Genomic DNA, 24,192 nt, shown 5'->3' with positions numbered 1-24,192 from the left:
ATATCTATCTCATAGAAATAATTAGAACATTACTTGACATGTTATTGAGCCCGAAGGGGACATGAGTAGTAATAATAGTCACAATAATAGCAGTAGTAGTAGTGAGGGGACATTAGCAGACAGAAAGAAACCTCTGATAGTTTGTCTTCTTTGTTTTCTGCTCACTTCTTCAGTCATTTAGAACCCACAGAGCAACTGAAGCCTTCAGTTCTGGGCTTCTGTCCCTCTAACTGTCCTGTTTTGTAGCTCTTTCATGGTTTGTTTGTTTTTTCTGAGCCACACTTTTATTTCCTACTTTAAAAGAAAAAAAGAGGAAAAAAAACTCTGACTATGACATCGTACTGATAGACCAAAAGGTATTTTATTCATCATTCCATCTCGGCTGACAGACTGAGGCTGATGTGAAGAAAAAACGGCACAGACACACAGAGACAGGCAGGTAAGATGTCAATCATGCTGACGTTCACACATCCGGTCGTTCAGAGAGCCGGTTAGCGTTGCCCGCGTGATCTGCCCCGCGTACGCCTGCAGCAACAGTGAGTCAGTTTATTAGGCTGTAAGAATGTGACACTGCATCACCTCACACTTCGAACAGGAGCTCATTCAAAATTCACCTCTTTGTTTGCTGTGTCCGACATGCACCTAAATGACTGCATTGATCTGGCATTCACACCTAGATAGATGCATAAATTGTGTTGAAATCATATTTTATACATATATATATATATATATATATATATATATATATATATTTATATATATATATATATATATGTATATATATATATATATATATTAGAAAAAGACAGTTGCATTTCTCGACACTTCTTACGTCAAACCAACCAGACCAACGGGTCAGAGGAGTATTTAAAATCCTGGAGGGGAGAAATTGGAACATAACATTCCCCTCAAATGAGACTGATGGCCATTTTAAACACACAGTCATGGAAATCACCAGCTTTTCCACCAACATTAGTTTGGGTCATGTAAACGCCAGCATTCTGATTCAAACTAAACCGCTCTTTGTGAGGGTACTCAAGTTGCTATCAACCTAGAATAATAATCCAAAAAAACCCGTTGTAAATTACATCTTCAAACCATAAAAAGTTCCTAAAAGTATCAAAACAACAAGGCATAGAAATGGTCAGCAGCTAACCGCTAATGTGAGCCTGGGCCGTTCCAACCAGCCGATGTGCTCTCCACGTGGGAGCCCTGACGTTTTAGAGCTCTGTGAGTTTTTATTGTGTTTCTTTAATCTCAGGACTCCCGCCAGTGTGATGGGGAGTGGCGGTGTTGGATTTCATTCTTATGTTCTGAGAGATTATTAGATGACAGCAGATTAGCCAGAATCGTAACACGCCATCCTATTCATTTGATATCTTTTCTAAGATGAGTTAAGTCCTTTTTTATTTCAAAGGCATGACCTAAAGAGAGGAAATGTTTTGAATACTGGTAACTGTTTACTACAGTCGTGTCTTGTTGTATTTACATACTCGATATCAACGCTACACGTGAAATAATTCCCCCGAAGAGAAGAAAGGCCCACGACGTTATAGGCGAATATAAGGTATATAAATATATGTATTTACAGCTGACAGTTTCACTAACCCTGTTCATGAAGCTGACGTTTTGTGAAAAAAAAGTTATTTTCATGCCATCACTCAGCCCGTCTCCCCTGCTGGTGGAAAAGGGGTAATGCAGTGATCATTGAGGTCCATCTTAACATCAAAACAACCGATGGGGAAAGAATTCAGACCGAAGCGGTCAAAACAACAAGTGACAGGATTTTAAATTCTTCCTGACCAGGACGGTCCCCTCAGAGCAAACGCCACCAGCTCATGTGACGTTCATCAGGTGGTTTATGGCTTCATGATACAGGAAAGAAAACCGAACATCGTGTGTGTGGATACTGAAAAGACAAGCATGTGATTTCTCTCCAAGCAAGACATGCGATGTCCCAACCGACCAGCTTTTCTCTAAATACCAGGACTGTCCTGGCGCTCAACAGTGTGTCGTGTTTGACCTCGTGTTGAGCGTTCTTCCCTGCGTGTTGCGGTGGAGGTCCGCTCAGTGGCTCGGACGTGTCTGGAAGACTGAGGTGGGGATCTGAGGGGACAAACACATGATGAGCCCACACGAACACAAGTAACCTGAGAGCTATGGAGACCCTGGGAGCAGAGAGCAGCACTCATACACACACATGCATACACACAACCAAGAGGTTTAAAAAATTTCTCTATAAAAAAGGGATGCAACAGATTTTTGTGGGTAAAACAAAGGATATCTGACAGTAGACAGATGTGTCACAGATGTGGGGCCTCATTCATTAATAAAATCTGTGCTTATGACCGCAGCAAACAGGAGTTTAGGAGAGACAACGCAGTCCCGTGAGCCTCGCTGAAGTCCCTCAGCGGCACAGACCACCCTGGAGAAGATGGAGGTATTCTGTCTTTGTAAAGAGTCTCAGGTTTACTAGACTCGTCCTCAGTCTGAGCCGCATTCCACCGACCAGTAGAGGGCGCCACAAAGACGTCACGGGCCTGGAGAGACTTAAATCAAAATAAATCTGATGTTAAATTTGGAGGAAAAGTGCGGTTATCAGGCGCTTCAGAGCGTTTTAGTGCCCCCTACTGGTTACATCACTGTTTGTTGTGGCTTTCCTTTATTGTTTATTTGCTTTTACTCTCAATTTTTCGCCCTCCCAAGCTGTCCTGGCGGTTGTCCCGCCCCCCTCTCTGCACTCGGAGTTTAAATCACGTATTAATTATCCATTGTTACTGCGACCTCGTTTACCGCCGACCTTTCAACCAATGAGAAAACAGCTTGTTGCGACAGACGGTGGAAGGAAAACGTGGGGAATTCTGCAACAGCGCACTGACAAGAACCATGGCATGAAACATGCCGACACGTCAGCCGTCACTCAAGGCTAAGAGCAGCTGTCTTGGCTGCTTGGAAACCTTGAGCACCCTGTTCCCCGGGGTAGTCTGAGCTTCTGGAGGACCCACTTCTACCAAGACTGCCTGGACCGCGTCCACTGAAGACCACCTGTAGCCTGGCGGCACTTCCCTCGTCACTCCACCGCCGGGAATTCAAGGAAACCAGACGGTGAAATCAGCAGGTTACATCTCGTTGGAGCTGTCACCTCAAGGGTTCATGTCGGAATATTTTATCAAAAGCATCTTAATGAATGAGGCCGTCATCAGATGAGTCTCGGTCGGAGCACGCCGCCACGTCAGGCTCGACACCTCCAGGCTCGAGTGCTAAACAAACCCGTGAAGGGAAGCTGCTCCTTTCGCAGGCCGCTTACCACATTTAAGAAAATCATTTCAAGCCTTTGAGCGTTTTTCACTGACAGTTTTTGATATTCCTGACGTTTCTGAAGTTCGTCATATCGACAGTTCTCTGGACCAACGTGCTGCCGTTTGGTATCAAAGTAAAAGCGCATGTTTTGTTTTCAGGGCCAGACCCGGAGATAAGATAACGTCAGGGAAACTCAGTCCTTCTAGGTTTGTGTGTGTGTGCAACATTTGGCATAATTTCTTTCTTTTGCTTTCGGGGGACTAATGGAGAGGTGTGAGACGTCTGGACGTACAGACAGATAGATACAGTAGATAGGACGGACAGACGGGAGATACATGAAGCTCATCTCATAGAAAAAACAAACATGGAACAGCTGAGCTACGTTTTATTGTACTACCAGCCATCAGAAACAGTCTTCGAGCGATCTCGTCTCTCTCCAGCGTTCGTGCCGCCCCACCCTCCGCAGTTCCCCAAACAGCCACCAGGGAGAGTACGTGGAGCGTGACTCTGTGTTCTCACAGAGACACCACAGAAGAGACAGGAAGAGGGAGAGAGTGAGAGAGAGAGAGAGAGGAAGAGAGAGACGTCTCCGGCTCCAAATCCATCCGTCCTGTGTGTCACTTTCCATCCAACCGCTTCAGAGGCGGCGAGCAGGAGGGGGGCGTTCAGTCTGCGGCCTCCCATCCAGAGTTCGTACGCTTCAATCCCAACCAGTCCTTTACCAGACTCACTTTTTCTTACCGGACTTCTCCGAGCGCTTCGCCTCCGACTTGCCACCTCGGTCTGACCTCTCAGATCTTTCACCTCTCTCTCGCTCCTTCTCTCTCTCCCGCTCTTTTTCCTTTTCTTTCTCCGCTGGCTCGATCCTCTCGGCGCCACGTTCCGACCTATTGTCCACCTTGCTGCCGTCTCGCCGTGTGCCCTCGTCGGTGGATGAGGTAGTTGGTTGGGGCTGACCCCATTTGGCAATCTCCTCGTGCTCCGAAATACTGGCGGCGATGTTGTTGACCCATGCTTTGAGGTCGTCCTGGATGGAGAGGAAGACGTGTCAGTGAAGGGGGCTGCACAACTCCTTCAACTCCAAACAGAAACAAGAAAGTCTCACCTCATCTTTAGCGTGAAACAAGAACTCGCTGCCGTCTTTCGTTCTAGGACAAGAGAAGAAGAATTATGGTCAGAAACTCTTGGGCTGCTTTCACACCTCAGCTCTGTGGTCCTTCTTACTGAACCCTGGTGCGTTTGATCCAACAGTTCGGCTTGTTTGGCTCGGTGGGAAAACTCTCCCAGACTCTGGTCCACATCAAGATGGAGGTCTGGATTCACTTCCCCAGCGCGGCTTGCTTGCGGTGTGGAAGGATGCTCCAGTAGCCTCTATGCTAAGCCACCAGCCACGTGTATTTAGCTTGAAGCTAACGGAGACTGAATGAAACTGAGTGAAGAAGAAAACGTACTTGAGGGTGAAGACGTTCTTCTTCTTCTTGTAGCCATTGGTGACATCGCAGTGGCAGTGGGAGAGGCTGAGCATCGGCTCGTTGTTGTACGGCGTGGTGGTGTTCTTGGCGTCCTTGTAGAAACCCATCTCCCCTTTGTTCAGCACACAGTACAGGTTGACCCATGACCTGCTGTGGTGTGGGAGGGCGGGAGGGGTCAGAGAGTGGGTGGGGGGTGTGGTGGGGTGGGGTGGGGGGCAGGGGAGTTGGTGTTTGGGGGAGATGTGAAGAGTCAGGGAGAGCTGCAGAGTCGCTCTTGCCTAGCTAACACCTCACTCACCTGAACAGAGCATACAGGTAGGTAGGCGAGAAAGACCAGCGCCAAGAAGGGAGGAGGAAACACACTGCTGAACAAACACAAGACGAAGGGACGGACACACGGACGCCAGAGGGAGGAGGTGGGGGTGCAAGAGTGGGGAGAGAGGCTACGTGGCGCTTATACATGACTTACCTTAGAGGAGAGGAGGGGAGCAGCCAGCAGCAGCGAGGACGGGAGGAGAGAGGAGAGAGACGAGTTTGGTTAGATGGCATTTTGGCAACATTGCAAGGACACGTGTGGTCATGCTTCCATCCTCCATGGGAGTGTGTCCACATGCACATTCATGGCTTTCACCCAAAACTCAGGTGTGGCTCACCTCCAGCTGTCTGTGTGCAGCTTAATACACTGATTTAGGATCCACCTGCACACTAATGACAGACGATGCAGTGACCCGACGCATCTCCCGGGGAAACTGTCTGGAAATGGCCATCAAGAACTACCTGTCAGGTGACTGTGTGAAGCATCCGTCTGTCGCCGTTCATCACGCAAGCAAACTTCAATCAATCTGATAAACGAATGGATGTGGAGGGTGAAGGTGTGGAGACATCACGGCGAAAAGCTGTCAGGGGTGCTCTCTGATGCTACAGTAGCCTCTGTGCTAACCTACTTCAGCAGGTGCCATTGTTGTCTCACACAAACAGTAAACCACACCCATATCTCCTCAAAGGCTGCCAATTGGTCAAATAAAATGAAATGTCCAGGTTGCAAACTGAGCACGACAATTACCGGCTTTTTCCTAGCCTTTTACCGGTAGGGCCGAGAAGTTAAAATGGACTTGACGCTCTCCTGTTGAAGCCCTCAGGAAGCCTGGTCAGCACCGCTCACATGCACCGACTCCCATCCCAAGTTACTCAAAGTTGTCCAGAATAAAATCAGAATATTAATCTGCACATAAACACACTGAGCGTCTCTAACGTTACAGAGACAAGTCGAATCTCAGTCCTTCCTCAAAGAACTGACAGGAATTTCATGTCCAATCAAACCAGAGCAAACAGAGAGGCTCGCATCAGCCAAACAAGGATCTGGAGGAGATTCACACTTGTCCACATCGGTGCCATTCGGGGTTCTGCTTTACCTTGCCATGTACATAACAGGCCATGTACATGTGAGACATTCGTCCATTGTGGGATTCATCCGCAGCTGCAGGGGGATGATTAGCTGTGTGTGGTCAGCCCAGCCACTAGGGGGCAGTGCAGCCAGAGACTTTCCTGCTGGTGTCTCTCTGGAGGAAGCAGGGCAGTCATCCGTGGAGGCCAGGTGGCGTCTTTCTGACCTCGCTGACTTTTGGGGACATGTTTGATTCTGAAGATGGACCGGGGGGAGCTGGTCTGACTGGGAACCAAAGCTGAGTGGGACCTGATTATTGGGGTTTATGTGGCTGAGGTTAGAGTAAGCCAAACAGCAGGTGAAGAGGGAAAGTCTCCAGGAAATTAAATGTCCCCAAAAGTGAACGTGTGTCTGTGTGTGTTGCTAAGCAACTGAACACAAGGCAGCGTACACCATCAACCTCCAATCTCACGACATTCACCAGCCGGCCATTCATTTCAGCTGTGCTTTCTTCTCGGTGATCCATCGTGAGCATCATGCATGACCACCTGTGCGTGTGGTCAAAGTGACTTGTTTACTTCTGTTAATTCAAGGAAAGACTGACAGAATTATTTCCTCTTTGCAGAACTTTTTTTTAACGTTATTTAGCAAACAAACCAGGAAAATGTGGTGAAGCTATCATAGCAGCAGTTGAGACACAAAGTGTAAACTCGACCGCTTCTAACGGACAATATCTGTATAAAGAGTCATACAGTTTATCTGTTGAGAAGCTGCCTTCGCCATGTCGACCTGCGGACTGGCGGCGGGGACCTGTGTCGTCTGAGCCAGAGTCACACATGCATCTGGTCAACATGTCTGACACATTATTAGCAGAATGTGTTAGCTTAGCATGCTTGAGTCATGCCCGTCGTCAATCTTGAGTTAAAAGGGGGGGGGGGGGTGATGTCATCAGAAAGAGACAGTAGAGGTTTGTGCAGTTGCTGGGTTTTACTCTGGCGGGACCCTCCCCATCAGCACTCCCCTCTGACGCCACTCTTACAGCTAACCAAAGAATCCTTCATTCAGGTTTAACCCTCGACGAGGACACGGACCTGGAGTGGGAGTGGAGTAGTGGGACTGAGGATTGGGGGAGTGTCTGACACGAGTCAAGACTTTTGTTGAAAATCCATCCACTCCAAGACAGCAAAGTAGAGTTTGGAGAACCAAATAAAACTCTGAGAACACGACTCGCCTCTACCGTTTTACGGTCAATCAGATTCCCTGAAGTCTGTCAGTGATGACATCAGCCTCCACTTCTATGACCTCCAGCATCCACGTGTTATGCTCATCATTTTGACCCTGAGCACCCACCTGTTGGTGCTCTTCTTCAGGGTCTCGATGTCCAGTTTGCGGAAGAGGAAGCCCTCGTGGTGTGCACTGTGTGTCGGTGGCTGGGGGACTGCCGGGCTGCTCTGGGCTGGAGCGGACCTGGATCGCCGTGTCGTATCGCCGGGCTCTTTCGGTCGTGGCCGACGCCGTGGTTTGGGCCTGTCCCGAGCTCGAGGCCGGTCAGGACGGGAAGACTTCTCTGGTAACCCGTTAGGAAGGCGGGGCACCTCACCACGAGCCTGGAGGGGTAGAGACAGTAGGAGGGATCCATCTATATACATGAGTACTCTCCTCCTTGCAGCTCAGCAGGAATCAATGAGCGGCAAAGTTTACCTGAGTTTGGCTTCACACTCACTGCCAGTAAAGAAAATATCTGCTCTTAAAGGGACGACCCAGCAGAGATGTGGCACATATTCAAGCCTCTGAAGTGATTGTGGGGCAGTAAAAGCAGAGCTAGAATTACCTCAGCTGAACAGTGCAGTTACGGCCAGGAGACTGCTGACTCACACCTGCTGTTGTCCTGCCATGATTAGCATGTGGATGTTAGCGTTATAGCCAAAACCCTGTTAATGCAGTCCATCTAATCAGGTCATCTATGAGTGAAATACTGCTGAAACTCAGAAACTTTATTCTGAGAACGCACCCCGAGGAGCTCAAATAATTTGAATTGACTGCTTCTGAACACACAAATGTCCAAACCTGCGCTGCTTCTCTTTCCTGCAGCTGCTCTACAATTTCTGCCAAAGTGGTTCTCTTCTCTCTGTGGAGGAAATGCACATCAGAAAATCGCTACCAATCCAAAAATTGAAACATACCAGTGCAAGCAAAGATCAACCTGCAGTTTTGCCTTGTGTTAGTACACACAGTTGCAGTCTAAAAGTCTACAAGAAACGTTTGAGCCTCACCCTCCTCCTGAGCGTCGGTCCGAGTGTTCCTTCCCGGTGTCGTGTTCGCTGGACTCCTGGCGCTCCAGCCGGTGGCGGTCCCTCTCTCTCCTCCGGCCCTCGTGGCTGCCGTGGCCCTCCTGCTCGCTGGATGTTTGTCTTTCCAGTGTCCGTCTCTCCCGTCTCTCAGCCTGTTCCCTCCACACCTCCTGAGGCAGCTCGTCCCTGCGGGCCTGGATCAGCTGCTCGCTGGACAGCTGTCGTTCTATCCGGTGGTGGCTATGGGAGGTTGGGGTTTGGACCTGTGGCTCAGCGTGGCCCAACGGGTCAGTCCTGGACCCCCGAGGCCCTCTGGTGGGGTCACTGTGCAGCCTCTCCCGGCTCGGCTCCTGGAGCACCACCTCGGCCATCACAGCCACCTCTGCTTTCTCCGTCCCAATCTCGCCCATCATCATGTCTCTCTCCCTCCCTCTTGCTTTCTCCAGCCGGCTGGCCACCAGCAGTGGTGTCACCGCATCATCCATGTGTTTGATTTTGGGTTGCCGTAGATACGGAGATGATTTCACCTCCAGCTCCCTCACCGCCTGTACTGGCTGTAGGTAACTCATCGCTTTCACCGCCTGGTCTTTGGCCACAGTGGCACTTTCCCGCACCTGGTTGGCTGAGACCAGCATGGCCGCTGTCGCAACTGAGGCAACTGAGGAGGGGGCAGGTTTGCCAAGTCCAGCAGCCACACCCACCACACCACCGACATGCCGTGCCTCCAGGGTGTGGCGGTAACTGGAGCCGTTCATCACAGGAGCGTAACTAGCAACCGTTGAGCCGAGCCGGAGAGCCACAGCTGAGGGAGAGGGTGTAGGGGTGGCGGGTGAGGGCGAGGGAGGAGTGATGGGTTCGTTCTGTTCATAGATGGTCTGTCTGAGGACAGGGGAGAGTGGGAGCCGGGGGAGAGTTGAGGGACTGGGTAAGGCATCTTGGGGGTCAAGGAAGACTTTACGCCCCAGCAGGGGGGTTGGGGGGAGTTTGCTTTGCTCTGCTTTCAACTTTTCTACCTGTAAACAGAAACAGGAGCAGCTCAGCCAATGAGGAGAGATTTCTGAACCTGAAGTACTTCACCTGACTAAATTGTGTTTTCCGTGCAGGTACTACGGACCTTTACAAGGGTACTGATACTAATGATAATGATTAGCGAGGTAATAGTACCGTGGTGAGACGGCGCAGGGAACTGAATCGCTCCTCCCAGGTGGCAGCAGCTTTGCGGAAGGCCTCGTGTCGACGGATCAGCTGCTCGACCTCATCTATGCTTCCACCGAGTTCATTGCTGTTAATGAAGGGCTCCTGTGCTGTAAGCCACGCCTCCGCCACCACCGCCTCCTGAGCGAACTGGTGAACCTCCAACACTAAAGACACAACAAGAGAAATCTCGTACTTGTATCTTTTCTTTTACCCGATGTAGATTAGTTGATGTCATGGTGAACTCACGTTGCTGCAGGAATTCCCAATGCTTGTCCCACTTCTCGGACAGTTCGTGTTGCTTCGCTATCACCTTGTCCAGCTTCTCCTTGATCTGGGAATCAAAGTCAGTGACATCACAACATCACAACGGTCCAAATCAAAGGGGGCGGTGACGCCACTTGAACTCGATCAGCTCACCTCTTCAGCTGCAGGGTTTCGAGCCGCCAGCAGCATCTTGCCCATGTCAATACACTCCAGGATGCTCTGGCTGCGAGCCTCCACCTCACTCTTCAGACTCTGATGGTAGTTCATCAGCACCTCTACCGAGGACACATCCCTGCAGGCAACAAACCAGCAGCTCAGCAAACACACACACACACACAAACAGCTGCTTGGACGTCAGCATGGATGATACCATTATGGTATATTTGGTGAACACCTCACACATTCCAGTGATGCAACACTGAGGTCAACATAGATCCCGTGCAGCAGTACCTGGGTTTCTCTCCCGTCCCGATCTGACAGATGATCGAATCCATCCACATGATCTGATCTCGGACCATGCCGAAGAATTTCAGCTTGTCTGTCTCCGTGGTGATCTGCACCCGACACTCCTCACAGGACGTCAGCAGCTCCTTCCAGCACTGCATCACCTCATGCTCGCGGCAGGCAATGGTGTCGGCCTTCTCGCCGGCGTACACCGTTCTTAGCTGGGCTGCGCTCTCCTGCAGCTGACGCACCTGCGGTGACGCATGAACAAACAGAAATGAAAAGAAAGGAAAAAATGTTGTTCTTCGGTAAAAAGCGCGTCTGTTCCACAGGTGCATGACAGAGGAAGAGGGTGAAACACGATAATATTTGTATGTTGTGTGAGTACAAATATCACTTCCTGCATTCGCTCGTGATCCTGGAGAACACACACTCACCATGAATGAGGCTGTTGTGCATCACTTAAAGCTCAAGAAAGCTCACACAGTCACGGTGATGTGACAGTGATTTAAATTCAGCTTGAATTTTGTCCTTAAACGCTGTTTAAGGACAACTCACGTTGACCCATCGTCAAGTTCTTACCGTGTTTCTGACAAATCTGACGATCTGGTCAGCAACTAAGAGAAGTAGATCAAATTGTGAAACAATGCGCCGCTTCCTGTTGCCACCAGGTGACGCTGTGCGATACTCATCATTGCTGGTGGAGAGTGATCACCCTGTTAGCGTACATGTGTCTGCCGGGTCCATGCACGGTAACTTCCTCAGTAAATTAGTGAAACGAGTCATCTTAGATGTTGCCGTACCTGCGTGACCAGCAGCTGTATGTCCTGCTCAAAGCTGTGCAGGAGTCTCTGCAGCGTGCCGGTGTTGGCGGTGCTGCCCTGCCGAGCCCGAACCTCCGGCAACCTTCGATGTTTGTCGCCAATCTGGGCTAAAACCTGACAAACAAGGACAAAATGTCTAAGTCCCATTATTTTTGTTTGCCACAGAGCTTATTTTCACCATTGTCATCATGTCATCCCTGTGGTGCTCTATTGCCCCAGAGCAGACCGTATCATCACTTCACCAACGCCGCTCGTTCATCGTACCTCTCTGCAATCAGCAAAGAACTTGTGCAGCTGGTGTGAGGCGGCCAGCATCTGCGCCCGGGTCTCCATCAGCTCCAGCAGGTCGGCCCAGGCCTCGTTCACTCCGTCCTTCCATTCAGCGATGGTGGCCGCCTCTGAGTGGCCGTAGTCAATGAGCTCGTCCACCATCTGGTTGACAGCCGTCACTCGTTCCTGCCCCAGGTTGCCCGTCTCAGAAGCAAACTCTGTAAACTTCTCCTGCAGGACCTGGAAATAAAGAGAACTAACTTATTCGCACCGGGCGGTGGTTTGTATCTTTGCATGTAAAAGAGGGTTTCCGACAGCTATCATTGATCCATAGCCACACGTACAGATACATGCTCCAAATCTTGCCCCAGCTCGGGTGAGCTGGCGACCACCTCCTTCTGAGCGATCCACTGCTCCAACTCGTCCACCTCCCTGTTGAGCTGGTAGAGCCAGTACTGCTGCTCCAGTCGACTCTTCCTCTCCTCCACCAGGTCCTTCAGTGACACGTACAGACGGTCGATCTGCGACTGGCGCTTGCTGATATGCTCGCTGAGAATAGAGACGTGAAAATCTGTTACATGTCCAGGCCCTACAGAGGGACTTGTATGTACGATTTTATGCAATATGAATGTTTTTGTCATTTACGCTGATAATTGTCACATCTTTACACTGCAAAAACTGTTGAAATGAGTAAACAAAGGTGAACAAACAAAAGACTAAGAGTAAAGAAAGCAACTGGAGGTCTCTCAATACTGGACACTCTCCAGTAATTCTAGTCTCTGACAACCATGTAGAATCAAAAAAGGAAATTCAGTTAAAACCAAAGAGTAATATTGCTAAACTACGGCAATTCAGTTTTGTCAGGAGGAGAACGAGAGCAATAAACTCAAGCACTGAGTGAGACTAGAGAGGTTAAGCTCACCAGTCTGGGTGACCCATCTCCAGCAGCTGCCGACACTGCTGTGACAGCAGGCCGATGGTCTCGGCGTAGTCTTCGATGGTCTGTTCCAGGACCAGGTGCTTCTTCAGCAGCTGCAATGTGCTTGGCTCATCCTGGTGGGAGGAGCATGAGGATGTTTCACTTTCAAAATAATAGACACAAATTAACGACTAATAATAACGACGGCTACAGTAACAAGTGTGATTGGTTGTTACAACGAGGAGAAGCAGCTACAACCAGCATGTTTGACTGGATAGATGATGACTTTTTTATAATTTCAAATGGCCAGGCACCTTACACACACACACACACACACACACACACCTTCCCCTTCTCCTCGTTCATCATGTGCAGCTCCTGCTCGCTCAGCCACGCCTCGACCTCAGCTGTATCAAAGTAGTACTGCTGCGCCTGGTACATAGCATCAAGGACCAGCTGTCTCCTCTCAGTCTCAGCCCAGAGCAGAGCCCATAGCTGGGCTAGCTGGTCGTGGCCCGCCCTGACACAGTCCGCCTCAGGGCTGCGTATGGAGGCTATGACCGCCGCCCTCTCCAGAGCGTCCTCGATCCTGCCCCTGTGGCCCTGAAGCTCCTTCTGGAGGGTCTGGAGCAGCAACAACAGGAAAGAGGAAGTGACTGTTTTGATCATCCCAACAGAACATGTTCTCCATTTAACCCCTCAGTGTGGAGAACTGGGCAGCACCCAACATCCTTCCACCAGTTAATACAACCGGTGCCACAACTGGAATCACATTACAGTTTCTGATCCACGTGATGCTGTGTTACTGGATGCTGTGTCCCAGTTCAGGTACCTCACGCACGCGCAGCACGGCACCTGAAATCGCGTCAGTCGGAGCAAAACAACAGAAACTTGATTTTGTGTGAGTGCAAAAGTCAAACAGTAACAAGTAACATAATTACTTTAGAGAAACAAGTAAAGTCATTTTATCACTTCTTTTAAGGAATGATCAGTAAAAGTTACTTTTCACCCTGTCTGTCAAACTGGCCCAGCACTGGTCAAAGGTTATTCAAGGTTAGCATCTGTTATACCACATCCTGACTAGCACACTGTGCTGTGTTGTCTACCGTGACATTTTGTGGCTCGTGTTTGCGTGAAAAAAAAGTAGTTTAGAGACCAGACAGGGCTGCACGGTGGAGCAGTGGTCAGCACTGTGGCCTCACAGCAAGAAGGTTCCGGGTTCGAGTCCCGGCTCGGGCGCAGGATCTTTCTGGGTGAGTCTCCATGTTCTCCCTGTTCCTGTGTGGGTTCTCTCTGGTACTCCAGCTTCCTCCCACAGTCCAAAGACATCAATTTGGGGACGAGGCTGATTGATGCTCTAAATTGACCGTAGGTATGAATGTGAGTGTGAATGGTTGTTCGTCTCTGTGTTGGCCCTGTGATGGACTGGCGACCTGTCCAGGGTGAACCCCGCCTCTCGCCCGTAGATGCTGGGATAGGCTCCACCCCCCCACGACCCTTACTAGTAAGGAATAAGCGGAAGACGATGATGGATGGATGGAGACCAGACAGACTCGTCAGGCTCGGCCATGTTGCATGTAAACCACATTGACTTAGAAGATTCACACTTCCTGACAGCGAGTTGTGAGCTCTACCGTGATCCGGGGACTCAGAGAGGACAAGCATATGTGCTGGGTGGAGAGACTGCGTTTGCAGGGGTCTGGTTTTCTTACCTGGTTCTTCTTCATGAGCTGCTGCACAGCCTGCAAGGAGGAACCGTGCTCCTGAGACATGGCCATCGGGAGGCGCTCCTGAACCCACAACTGCAACCACAACAACACACACAGTAGTAAGTATTAATTTTGCGGCGAGTTTGTGGCTGAGATCGAGCATCTGTGAATGTGCAGAAATATTCTGCTGAACCTTCTTAGCCATCACCATTAAACCCACTGTGATTATCTAGATTTTATGAATCTATTTATATTTTTTTGTTGTAAAGAACTGGAGCTCGAATCATGCCAGTTGAAATTAAGTGATTAAAGGGACAGTTCACCCCCCCCCCAAAAAAATGGCGTGCAGTCATCATCTACTCATCATCACGGAAGGTTAGTGATGTTTTTTTAGTCCAGAAAAACACTGCTTGCCTTTAAGGTCTCAAGATACTTAGTGAAGATAATCAGAACCTTAAAACCAGGTTTCAGTTTTCTAACTCATTTAAAGCCCCCTGGATTCAACACCTGATAACCTGATGTCTTATTCAAACGTCTGGAATCAACGCAGGGTCCCCTTAAGTGATGACACACGTCTGCCTGTGTTTCTGTGTGTTTACTCACAATTTCATCTTCCAGGTCTCGTCCCACTTGGTGAACTTCCTTGGTTGCCAGCAGGATACGCCGTCTCTCCTTCAGTGGCTCTATCAGACGCATCATCCTGGCCTCAACGGCGACCTGTTGCTCAGCAACCGTCTCCTTGACTTGTGTCTGCTGTGATATCGATGCTGCCTGCACCTGGAGCTGCCCCACCTCCTTATACCACTCCTCCATCTGGGACTCCATGGTCTGGGAGGGAGGAGGAAGAGGAGGAGGCGTAGAGTGGCAGTTAGCAATGGACGGAGGGGGATGTGTCGAGGAGGAGGGAGGCGTTGAGAGAGGTGAGAAAGAAGTAGAGAGAGAAAGATGGAGGTGGACAGCAAAGACGTCATGGAAGAGGAAATGAAGAGGCAAGGAGTCGGATGTGAAGTTTGAGACACAAACGTCGTGTATTTGCTTTAATTTTTGATTGAGTTCAAATCAAAAATTAATATAAAATTTAAAGTTTTAGCTGAACTGAACGAGCTAGTGCTTCACACTCCAAATCAACAGGGGGCAGCGTGTTACCAGAAAGGTTGGGGTGGATTGCAGGACAGAATTAACTGCTACCTTCCACGGCATAAGCTAAGATTCAGTCGCCAGTTCCCCTTATTAATTTCTAGCATACAGTACAAATGTATTTATCATTCATTGCTAGCAATGCTTTACATGTACTCACTACAATCACAGAATCTCATGGAGTAACGACTTCAACTGACAAATACTCAGAATACTGTCAAATAAATCGAAATATGTTCATCAACGAGAGGCAGAGAAGAGATGAAACACAACCCAAGACAGCAACAGACATGAAGTGTAGTGAAGGTTACTGTACCCTTGCCAGGATGGATGCTGGGTACTGGAGTTTGGTTTGGAGTGAGGAGGATGTGGTAAAGCAGAGCTAATGGCAGCCTGTTAAAGGAAGCTGTAAGCGGCATGCTGCGGGAGAGGAGAGTGAGAGATGTCTGGTGAAATGATGGAAGGATGAGAGGGTGAATCTGTGTGCCAAACCAGCCTGCTGGGGACAGTTTGTTGGTCAGCTGACTCGCAGCGCTAACGGCTTTACTGGCAGTGTCAACAAAAGAAAGACTGCATTCCGTCTGCAGTTGCGCCGCCACAGAGACGAGATCTCTCATGACAGGTGACCACATGTACAAGCTGCTCCATGTTCAGGATTTGATACTGACGGACAGAAATACCCATCCGATTGAAGGCAATCTGAGACGAATGTAGCAAAAATCAATGCCCAACTCGCAGGGATCATCGTTGTGGATTACCTACACACCGGTAACAAGATAAGACTGGAATCAGTCACAGAAAGTGATCAGAGGGGATCTAAATCTGTTGATTTATTTGGCAAATAAAAAGTAATCAAAGCCCATTCATCGACAGCTTCTGATGTGCTGTGATTGTGGGATGAAATTCTGGAGGCAGGTGATCAGGTGTGGTGACAGAATGCTTCCAGAGACCATCAACTCAAATCAAAAAGCAATGTTGCCATGAAAGTAGAGGAGCCAGAGGCTGCTGAAAAGGGAGGAGGAGCTGAATGCTGATCTTCCCAGGAACAGCAGCTGCTCAGAGTCTTTTCACCAAACGTTTGCTCACATATTGACGAAAACGCAGAGTCATGAAATGTTCAAGTAGAGGGTGACTAAACAAAGCCGTGGAATACATTTCGTAATTTTAGGTCAAAGGGTGCAGAAGCTTCAGAACTCAATCATTAAACCAAGAATCCAATAAATGATTTGGGTGCCGGATTGAGTGATGAAGGCTCCAACCACGGCGACAACAAAGCCATCTAGAGGGGCAGACCAGCAGTGCAGGGAAGGTGCCTGCCAACCAACGGAGAAATTTGTTACGAACCTGCAGTTTTTTCAGCTGCCTGTTGATGGTGGTGAGGTCCTGCCCCTGGTCTACGTAGGCCAGTTGACCCTCCAGCTGGCCCAGTCTCTGGTCTAAGCTGTCGTAGCTCTGCACCAGGAGGTCAGCCTTGTTGGCCTCAAAGAGCTGACGGGCTTTGGCCTGAGTGGTGCTCTCGAGATCCTGCCAGCACTCCCTGATCTCCTCCAGCTTCCTCCGCACCACGGGGCTGAGCTCCGGTTTCTCCAGGATCAGATGCTGGCCCTCCTGAGGAACGCAGAGGGATTATTAAAGCTGCTCATGACGGTGAGATGTTAGGTTAGAGTCAAACGTTTAGAGAGAGCATACAAATATAACCCTTCTGATAAAAAGCAAAGACACCTCCTCAACCAAACGTTGCTCTATCATCACCACCACGATAGCTTCAGCAACAAATCAGACGGTGTGACTGGAAATCCTGATATTCGGACCCATTTTTCTCCAAAAGCCTGCAGCATTTGGTGCTTGGCAGGTGGTGACATCAGACTCAACAGGACTGGTGTGATTGGAGGCACGAATCCAGTCTGAGTTCATTTTCTTTGTGTACTTCCATCCACAAATATTCTCTGAATGTTGTAAAGGGAAAATTAAGTAGAAACACTGTAAAAATGAATATGTGAGTGTGTGTGTGTGTGTGTGTGTGGGGGGGGGGGATGGTTTCTGTTACCTACTGAAGACCTTTTCTGGTATAAACACTCACCGCATCAGGACCCCTCATCCCCCTGGGGATCGAGGACCGGATCTAATGTAGCCAAATGTAATTCCTGAATTCCCAGTTGAGACTAGATCTTCAATTAGGCTGCTCATGGGACTGGAGGTGAATGGAATGTCCTAACAAGGATAGCTGTGTGTGTGTGTGTGTGTGTGTGTGTGTGTGTGAGAGAGAGAGAGAGAGAGAGAGAGAGAGAGAGAGAGAGAGTGTGTGTGCAAATGCCCCATTAAACACTTCACACTCTTTCATATTTGTTCCCCTTGATGTACTTCATCCCCCTCTGAACCCCTCGTTATACACACACACACGCACACACACACACACACACACACCCTCATATACACCTGCTCTCCTTCTTTTCTCTCTGCAGTGACCCCCCCCCACCATCCACCATCCACCCACAAATGCAAAGCCTTGCTGGGGAAGAGCGAGGTTGCACCAACATAAATACATGACACTACAATTGGCAGAGGAAAGTTAATTTTCATCTGTCGTCTTTATTCGTCCCCAAGGGCAGCCCTGAGCATCTGGGGGCCCATTCCAAGAGCTAGCGTGGGGCCCTACCCCCACCCGGCTCGCCATAGTTAATGAATGAACGTCTGAAACTACAGGAAGTTCAAAACAAACAGCGTCTGCTTCTCTTTCAGAATCAACAACATTCAGACTTAAGTCAGTTATTATCACAGATGGATGAAGCCCACGGGTGTCTTCATTTGTGGACGGGTCTGGAGAGCGCCTCCCCGCTGCCATGGAAACCAACTGTTTTCATCAATGAAAAGGTCCACGTGGAAGACCAGAGCAGCACAGGCAGGCGCTTGCTACTCCCTCATCGCCGTCTCGGGACGAGACACGCCAAGCTGCGTCGTACGACTGGATTCAATCGAACGGCGGCGGGTGAATCGTGATGTTAGTGTGGTGAAGATTCACACCACCAGCGAGCGCTTCGTCAATATCAAACACATCAATTTGATGGTTGTATTGTCCATTTTGTCACCTTCCATGATTAAATGTTAAAAAATGACACAAACACTGTTGTCGCAAACTCAGCTACAACAGACAAAAAAGGACGAAATCTGTCAACCTAAAAAAGCAAATACTTCCTCAATATTTTATTATATTTTATATTATATTATATCATATTAATATAGTCAATATGACGGACACCTCCGGGGTGTGAATGTGTGTGCAGCTTCTATATGAACTAGAAATAGAGGACGCACCACTCAACATCCTGCCTGTCTCCGTGTTCCTGAGTTACGTCAGTGTTCACTCTGGTTCTGCTCATGTGGGAGTGGGTTGGCGTGGGTGGGCTGCGTGGGCTCCAGCGACTTCACCCACAGGCTCAGTGCTGCTGCTCCACACTTCCCCAGTCTGCCGTTCACAGAGGGCCACGCACACGCGCTGCTGCTCAGACCTGCACCGACACAAACCCAACACTAGAGCGCTCTACTTCCTCTGTAGCTTTACGGTAATGAATGCGGTTCTGGGACTCATTAATACGGCGTTTGTGCTGTAAAAACTGCCAAAATAAAAACTGAGAGGAAGACAAAGTGAGGAAGAAAAGGCAGAAGCATCCTGACATAACATTGATGCTAACAGATGGGCCACAAGAGCATCCAGTCTGCTGTCTGGCGCGTATACGGCGGTGGACATCTGCTCCTACTCACACTCGGCCGGTCAGTATGGCTGTCAGGATGATTCCACCACAGCTATTGTGTCAATATTTACTCCACGTGTGAGAATTCCTTTCCTCCACCACAATGGCAGCGCCTGAGCATGAGCCCCCCCCCCCCCACCTTTTAAAAACTTTTTTTTCAATTCATGCGATGTTCTACTCACACGCTTATTGACCCAAACACTCGGCTGAGTGTTCAAATTATTTTCCTCATTATATATTGAGAGTTACAACATGAGAGAGGAAGTTTAGGTCTGGGCAACAGCGCCCTCTACCTGCAGGTTGATTCTGACACATAAACCAGATTTGAGTTGCCTGCTTTGTGGGTGGCGGCTGGTCCCAGCAGCAGTTAATGACACGTCGTAATGATAGGAACCCTGGAACACGGCCGTTACCTTGTGATTACTCATTAGTTGCCCCTTCACATCGACATACCAGCATAAAAAATTAGAGAATGTGAGGCCTTTCCTGGCTTGCGTAGTTATGGAGTCACAAAGAAGGGACGCAGAGATCCTACCAACCCTGGTGTGAGTGCTGGATAGGAAGACAACACCTTTTTGGGGTAAAGTATTACTTTAACTAAGATGCAGTTTTATCAAATACACAGTATATCAGCTTTAAAATGTGATTTTAAAGATGTTGCCCAACTGCATCTTTCACTCACACACACACACACACTCACACACACATAATCACACACTCACACACACACACTCACACTCACACACACACCCTCACACACACGCACAGCTGATGTCATATTTCCCAGAAGGTGTCCAGTTTGAAGTGCAGATGAGTGCTTTTGTTCCATCTACCTCCTCTGTGCTGCAGTAAAAGCATCACTTTGACCGGAAGAACAGAATAAAAGGGCTGAATCTTTCTCAAACTTCTGCCTTTTCTGACTCCCCGAGTACATTTTCTGTCCTGAGAGCATCTGAAAGCTCACAAACACAGACTGAAACACACCGATGGGGTAGATTTCCTGTCACTGCACTTACCCAACTGACATGAGGAGGTAAAGAGGCAGACTCTGCATGTCGCCTCCCTCTCTTTCCCAAATGGAACCGACAGACTAGAAGTCAAGAGCTCCTCACTGTCACCACAAATGTAAGAGACTCTAACAAAAACAAACCTTTACAGGAAGGTTTGGCAACTCCGTACGGATTCACCTTAAATCCATCGGTGCCACACTTTTCAAAACATGACGATGTGAACGACAGTAATGCGAAGGGCAACGCTGGCAGCAGAGCTAATCTGAGGAAACACCTGGTCAAACAGAATCTAAAACTAAAAGCTGAACTGTCCCCCACAGCAGCTGCAGCAAACACGAGCGGCGTAGCGACTGAGAAAACAACAAACAAGGAGGCGATCTGGATCCTGAAGACTGATCCGGGTCACAGAAGGATGAAGCTCTGAGCAACACATTTCTGGGAACTTTCATCCAGGAATTTCGGTCAAATTCCCTGAATACATCTGAAAGCTTTAAAAAAAAAAAAGAACATGTAATCAGGAAAATCCTTTTTTTTGTAACATAATGGCAGATATCTCAGAAAGACTGGGAATGTTCTGGTTGAATCTGTCGAGGGTGTGCATTTTTATTGGCGAGGGAGTGTTCATCTCAAAGGAGAACGTATGAATCATGTTCCTCATGCAGAGGAACTATTTTTAGCAATTGGGAAGAAAATTTCAGAACAGATTTTAAGCATTTTTTTGAATATTTACTACGAAACTACTACTAAGGCCAGTCAATACTTCAAAGAGAACAGGAAGTAAAAATAACAACTGTTTCAGCCACGACTGACACTGCTGCTATAGCTAGCAAGCCACAGCAGCAGACTGTACAAGCCCATATGCTAACATTAGCTGAAAGGTTCCGCTTCGCCGTGTCTGTACGCTACAGTCGTCACTGGTCACCGTCACAGAAGGGCCGCAGTCCTTCATGGGAGGTACAAAGACTCAAACACGCCCTGTCAGGACATCGTGAGCTGACGTGTCATGTGACACAGACATGAGATGAAACTGAAACTCGCTGCACCAGTGAAGACTACAGTCTGACAGGAAGTCAGCTCCTATTTCTGACACCAAGTCAGCGGACTCAAAATTCCCCGCGCGGATTCGGCTCCCGTGGCAATACCACATCACGACCTCTCGGGCTCGATGAGCTCAATCACATCCTCTGGTGGCAACCACACAGCTTTTAGCAGAACACACAGACCCGGTTTAAGAGCTGCGATCACCCTGGGATGAATGAGCGGCACACAACTCCCAGTCTCCCTCAAGCAACTCATCTCAGCCCAGTTTTAAATGTTGCATCAACTGCGTTGCCAAACAAATATCTAAATATAACTGTTAGTGATTGAAAGAACAAAAATATAACTGCAGATCTGCGTCTCAGTTTACCGTTCGCTCTGGGCCAGAGTGCTGGTATCATCACTACTTCATCGCTGTTCTCACTCCTGCGTACACCCGCCAACACACACACCTACACACATTCCCTCATTCACTCGCACACTTTCTCATACACTGCAGAGGGAGCACAATACAGCTTAATAATGCATGCAGGGATTTGTGAGTGAGGTCGCATGCAGTATGTAGAACGTGGAGTTAAACGAACGGAGGTTTATTAGCTGCACACGCAAAGTTTGATGTCAGATGAACGGTTGTTGAGTTAATGGAGCCTCAGACGTCCCTGCGTGTTACACTGCTTGCTTTTATAAACTGCCGCGATACCTTGTTGAGATCTTGAAGCCTTTATGATGCACCACACAGAGATGAAAAACACAGTCCAACGGTTTCTGGCAGGGCATTGCAATTTTAAAATACCTCCTGTAGAAAGAAGTAGGAAAAAACCACAAGCCTTCACTTCCAGTATCATGTCATCCCAAATATTTAAGGGGTGTTTCATTTGTTCAGCAATATCACCTCAATCCCCTCCAGTCATTAGAGCAGCCTCAAAGATTCTTCTGTTTCTACATCATTTTGAACCCAGTGTGACAGCAGCGGGCTACCCCAGGAATTCGTTTGTCACATAACGTTTGTGACAGTGCTGAAAAAAAAAAAAAAAAAACATGCCCACTGGAGCGGAAAACCATCAACGCCATGTGCTCTCTCTCTCTTCATCCCACGCTTGCTATCACCGATTTGGAGTTGGACATTCCAGCCACGACAAAACGTTTCGCCAGATTTCTTACATGTGTGAAATCGCGACAGCCAAACGTAAACGTGAACACGAAACGTCAGTGTGACACATAAACCAACGTCAGCGAAGCAGAACCGCGGACATTTTGCCAGGGGGTGTTGTGCCAGAGCATCGTTTTCAATTTCGTGTCTCTTCACCTCCGACTCTTCACCTGTTTCAAGGGAAGAGCGAGCGAGAGGCTGAGCCAGAAATATCGAACTAGTTTGTTTATTTGGCCGGTGGAGGAAGCCCAGTCATGCTGCAGCGACACAACAGAGCAGCAGCGTTATTGATTAAGCCACGCGTCGCATATTCAGAGCACTGCAACCCTCAGCACGACCCTACATTAACACCTACAGCTGTGGGCTTCATCTCAATACAGCATCCTGGGCCCCTTTGGTCCGTATGTGTGACATCACTTCCTGCGCCCAGGTTTGAAGAGGACTCGACTGGGTGAGCGAGAGATCAAAATTGTATGAGGAGAGGAGGAACCAGGGAACGAGAGGATGAAGGCGGACGGCAGTCGCGGTCATAGGAAAGAGGAGACACGGCGCTCTGTGACCAGACGCATGATGTCACAAGCTGCATCATCATAACCTCCGCAGGGTAGTTTTCCCGCTCGGTTCAGGATGTCCGGTGTGATCACACAACTGCAGCTTGCTGGAGGTCAGGTTTCACTGTCCAGTCATGCAGAGTTTTTAGGAAGGTTCCACATTTGTAGTTGCTGTCGTCTGAATCAGTCGAAGCACTCTGTTCAGTGGTCAGGTGTGTTGGAGGCAGGTGCGAGAGGACGGAGGAAAGTCCCATAAATCAGCACTCGCCCGTGTTTTGGATTAGTGCTGATTTATATGCACATGGTGTGAACTGAACTAGGAAGGAGTGAAAGCACCCTCACACCTGCGATGCACCGGGGCTCTGCTTCCAGCAACATCTAAGTGTATCACCTTGAAAACCCAGAATCCTGTCCTCTTCCGTGTGAAGTTAAGCAAAACCCTCACTCTATGAATGCAGGGAAGAGGGTTTTTGATTTTGGAGAGTTCATTGAAGCTAAGCTAACTAGCAGTCAGCCATCCAGAGGAGGTCTGGAGCTCTGTAGTGAACCAGAGAAGAGGAAAAGAAGAAAGAGAAGCTTGTCTGCCTGGAAAAATGATGGACAAGTTTATTTCCTAAAAAGTTGTAGTGTTCCTTTAACTCCATCGCAGCAGCTGGATTCCTTGAGGAGTTTTTCTACTCTCAGCTGTTTACTGTACTCTCAGACAGCAGCACAGACGCTCATGGATGTTTGATTCTGGACTAAAAACAGCCAGTGTTCACCGACTCTTAAGGGTTCTTAACCAATCACAGAAATAGAGCGGAGACTCTCAGAGGACACAGGCAGAGAGACACAACCAGGACACAGAACAGGACCACAGTCAGCACCACGACTACTTGGAGGTTTAAGTCAGCGGCTTCCCTCTCGGTTGTATTTGCACGCACGTTCTCCGTATCTCACTCACTTTGAATTAATCTGATTTAACCGTACGACACTTTTAGAAACAAGGCCTCGGCTGCAGCCAAGTTCAAAGAGAGCAAACAACATTTCTGACACTAAGCAGAAATATGAAACAAATCCTCAGTATTAAGATGCCAAACACTATGAATATTATCTTGCAAAAAAAAAATTGCAGGTTGCTAAGCAACGGCTACAGAGCAGGCCTGTGGGGTGAACATGGCTACCACGCACGACTTGAGAAGCTAAACAGTCTTTATCCGCCAACAGCTAGCAGACCTGGTGTGACTGCAGTCTGCCACCAGAGCTGAACACACACCAACACACACATACATGTGCCTGTTAGGACCACGCAGGTTTATTACGTCATGTCTTTTTGGCCGATTCCTCCCTGAGATCCTCCTTTCTGGAGACAAAAATGAAGAAATCTAACAATCCAACGCTCTAGTCTTTTTAAATGAGTGAAAATTCAGAAATGTTGTTGCTCTCACAACATCGGGAGACTCTAAACTGCCGCTCGGCGTGACTGAGAGTGAACGCTTGTCTG

General features: G+C 48.6%; 1 protein-coding gene across 4 annotated transcripts in view; it reads right to left on the bottom strand.

Annotated features, from left to right (window-relative positions):
• Positions 1 to 343: 343 nt before the first annotated feature.
• The window catches only part of sptbn4b (spectrin, beta, non-erythrocytic 4b), a 72,349-nt gene continuing 48,500 nt past the window's right edge, over positions 344 to 24,192 (bottom strand). The window contains exons 33-50 of one of the 4 annotated variants that reach the window (XM_086216820.1): positions 16,556 to 16,819; positions 14,678 to 14,902; positions 14,078 to 14,167; positions 12,711 to 12,989; positions 12,369 to 12,499; positions 11,791 to 11,995; positions 11,441 to 11,686; positions 11,156 to 11,290; positions 10,359 to 10,603; positions 10,062 to 10,200; positions 9,891 to 9,975; positions 9,612 to 9,808; positions 8,430 to 9,460; positions 8,224 to 8,284; positions 7,507 to 7,763; positions 4,752 to 4,922; positions 4,406 to 4,448; positions 344 to 4,327 (exon numbers count right to left, since the gene is read on the bottom strand). In XM_086216820.1, coding sequence (XP_086072946.1) covers positions 4,028 to 4,327; positions 4,406 to 4,448; positions 4,752 to 4,922; positions 7,507 to 7,763; positions 8,224 to 8,284; positions 8,430 to 9,460; positions 9,612 to 9,808; positions 9,891 to 9,975; positions 10,062 to 10,200; positions 10,359 to 10,603; positions 11,156 to 11,290; positions 11,441 to 11,686; positions 11,791 to 11,995; positions 12,369 to 12,499; positions 12,711 to 12,989; positions 14,078 to 14,167; positions 14,678 to 14,902; positions 16,556 to 16,819 — 4,104 coding nt within the window. In that variant the 3' untranslated portion in view covers positions 344 to 4,027. Of the gene's footprint in view, positions 4,328 to 4,405; positions 4,449 to 4,751; positions 4,923 to 5,241; positions 7,764 to 8,223; positions 8,285 to 8,429; positions 9,461 to 9,611; positions 9,809 to 9,890; positions 9,976 to 10,061; positions 10,201 to 10,358; positions 10,604 to 11,155; positions 11,291 to 11,440; positions 11,687 to 11,790; positions 11,996 to 12,368; positions 12,500 to 12,710; positions 12,990 to 14,077; positions 14,168 to 14,677; positions 14,903 to 16,555; positions 16,820 to 24,192 lie in introns of those variants that run through there. The other 3 variants (XM_086216821.1, XR_015118221.1, XR_015118222.1) reach the window with 3 other exon arrangements.

This window comes from Aulostomus chinensis, chromosome 10 (genome assembly GCF_037954235.1).
Source record: "Aulostomus chinensis isolate RoL2024-O1b breed Wild chromosome 10, RoL_Achi_v1.0, whole genome shotgun sequence".
NCBI lineage: Eukaryota > Metazoa > Chordata > Actinopteri > Syngnathiformes > Aulostomidae > Aulostomus > Aulostomus chinensis.
The sequence above is the reverse complement of the archived record's forward strand: the minus strand, read 5'-3'. Positions and strand labels throughout refer to the sequence as shown.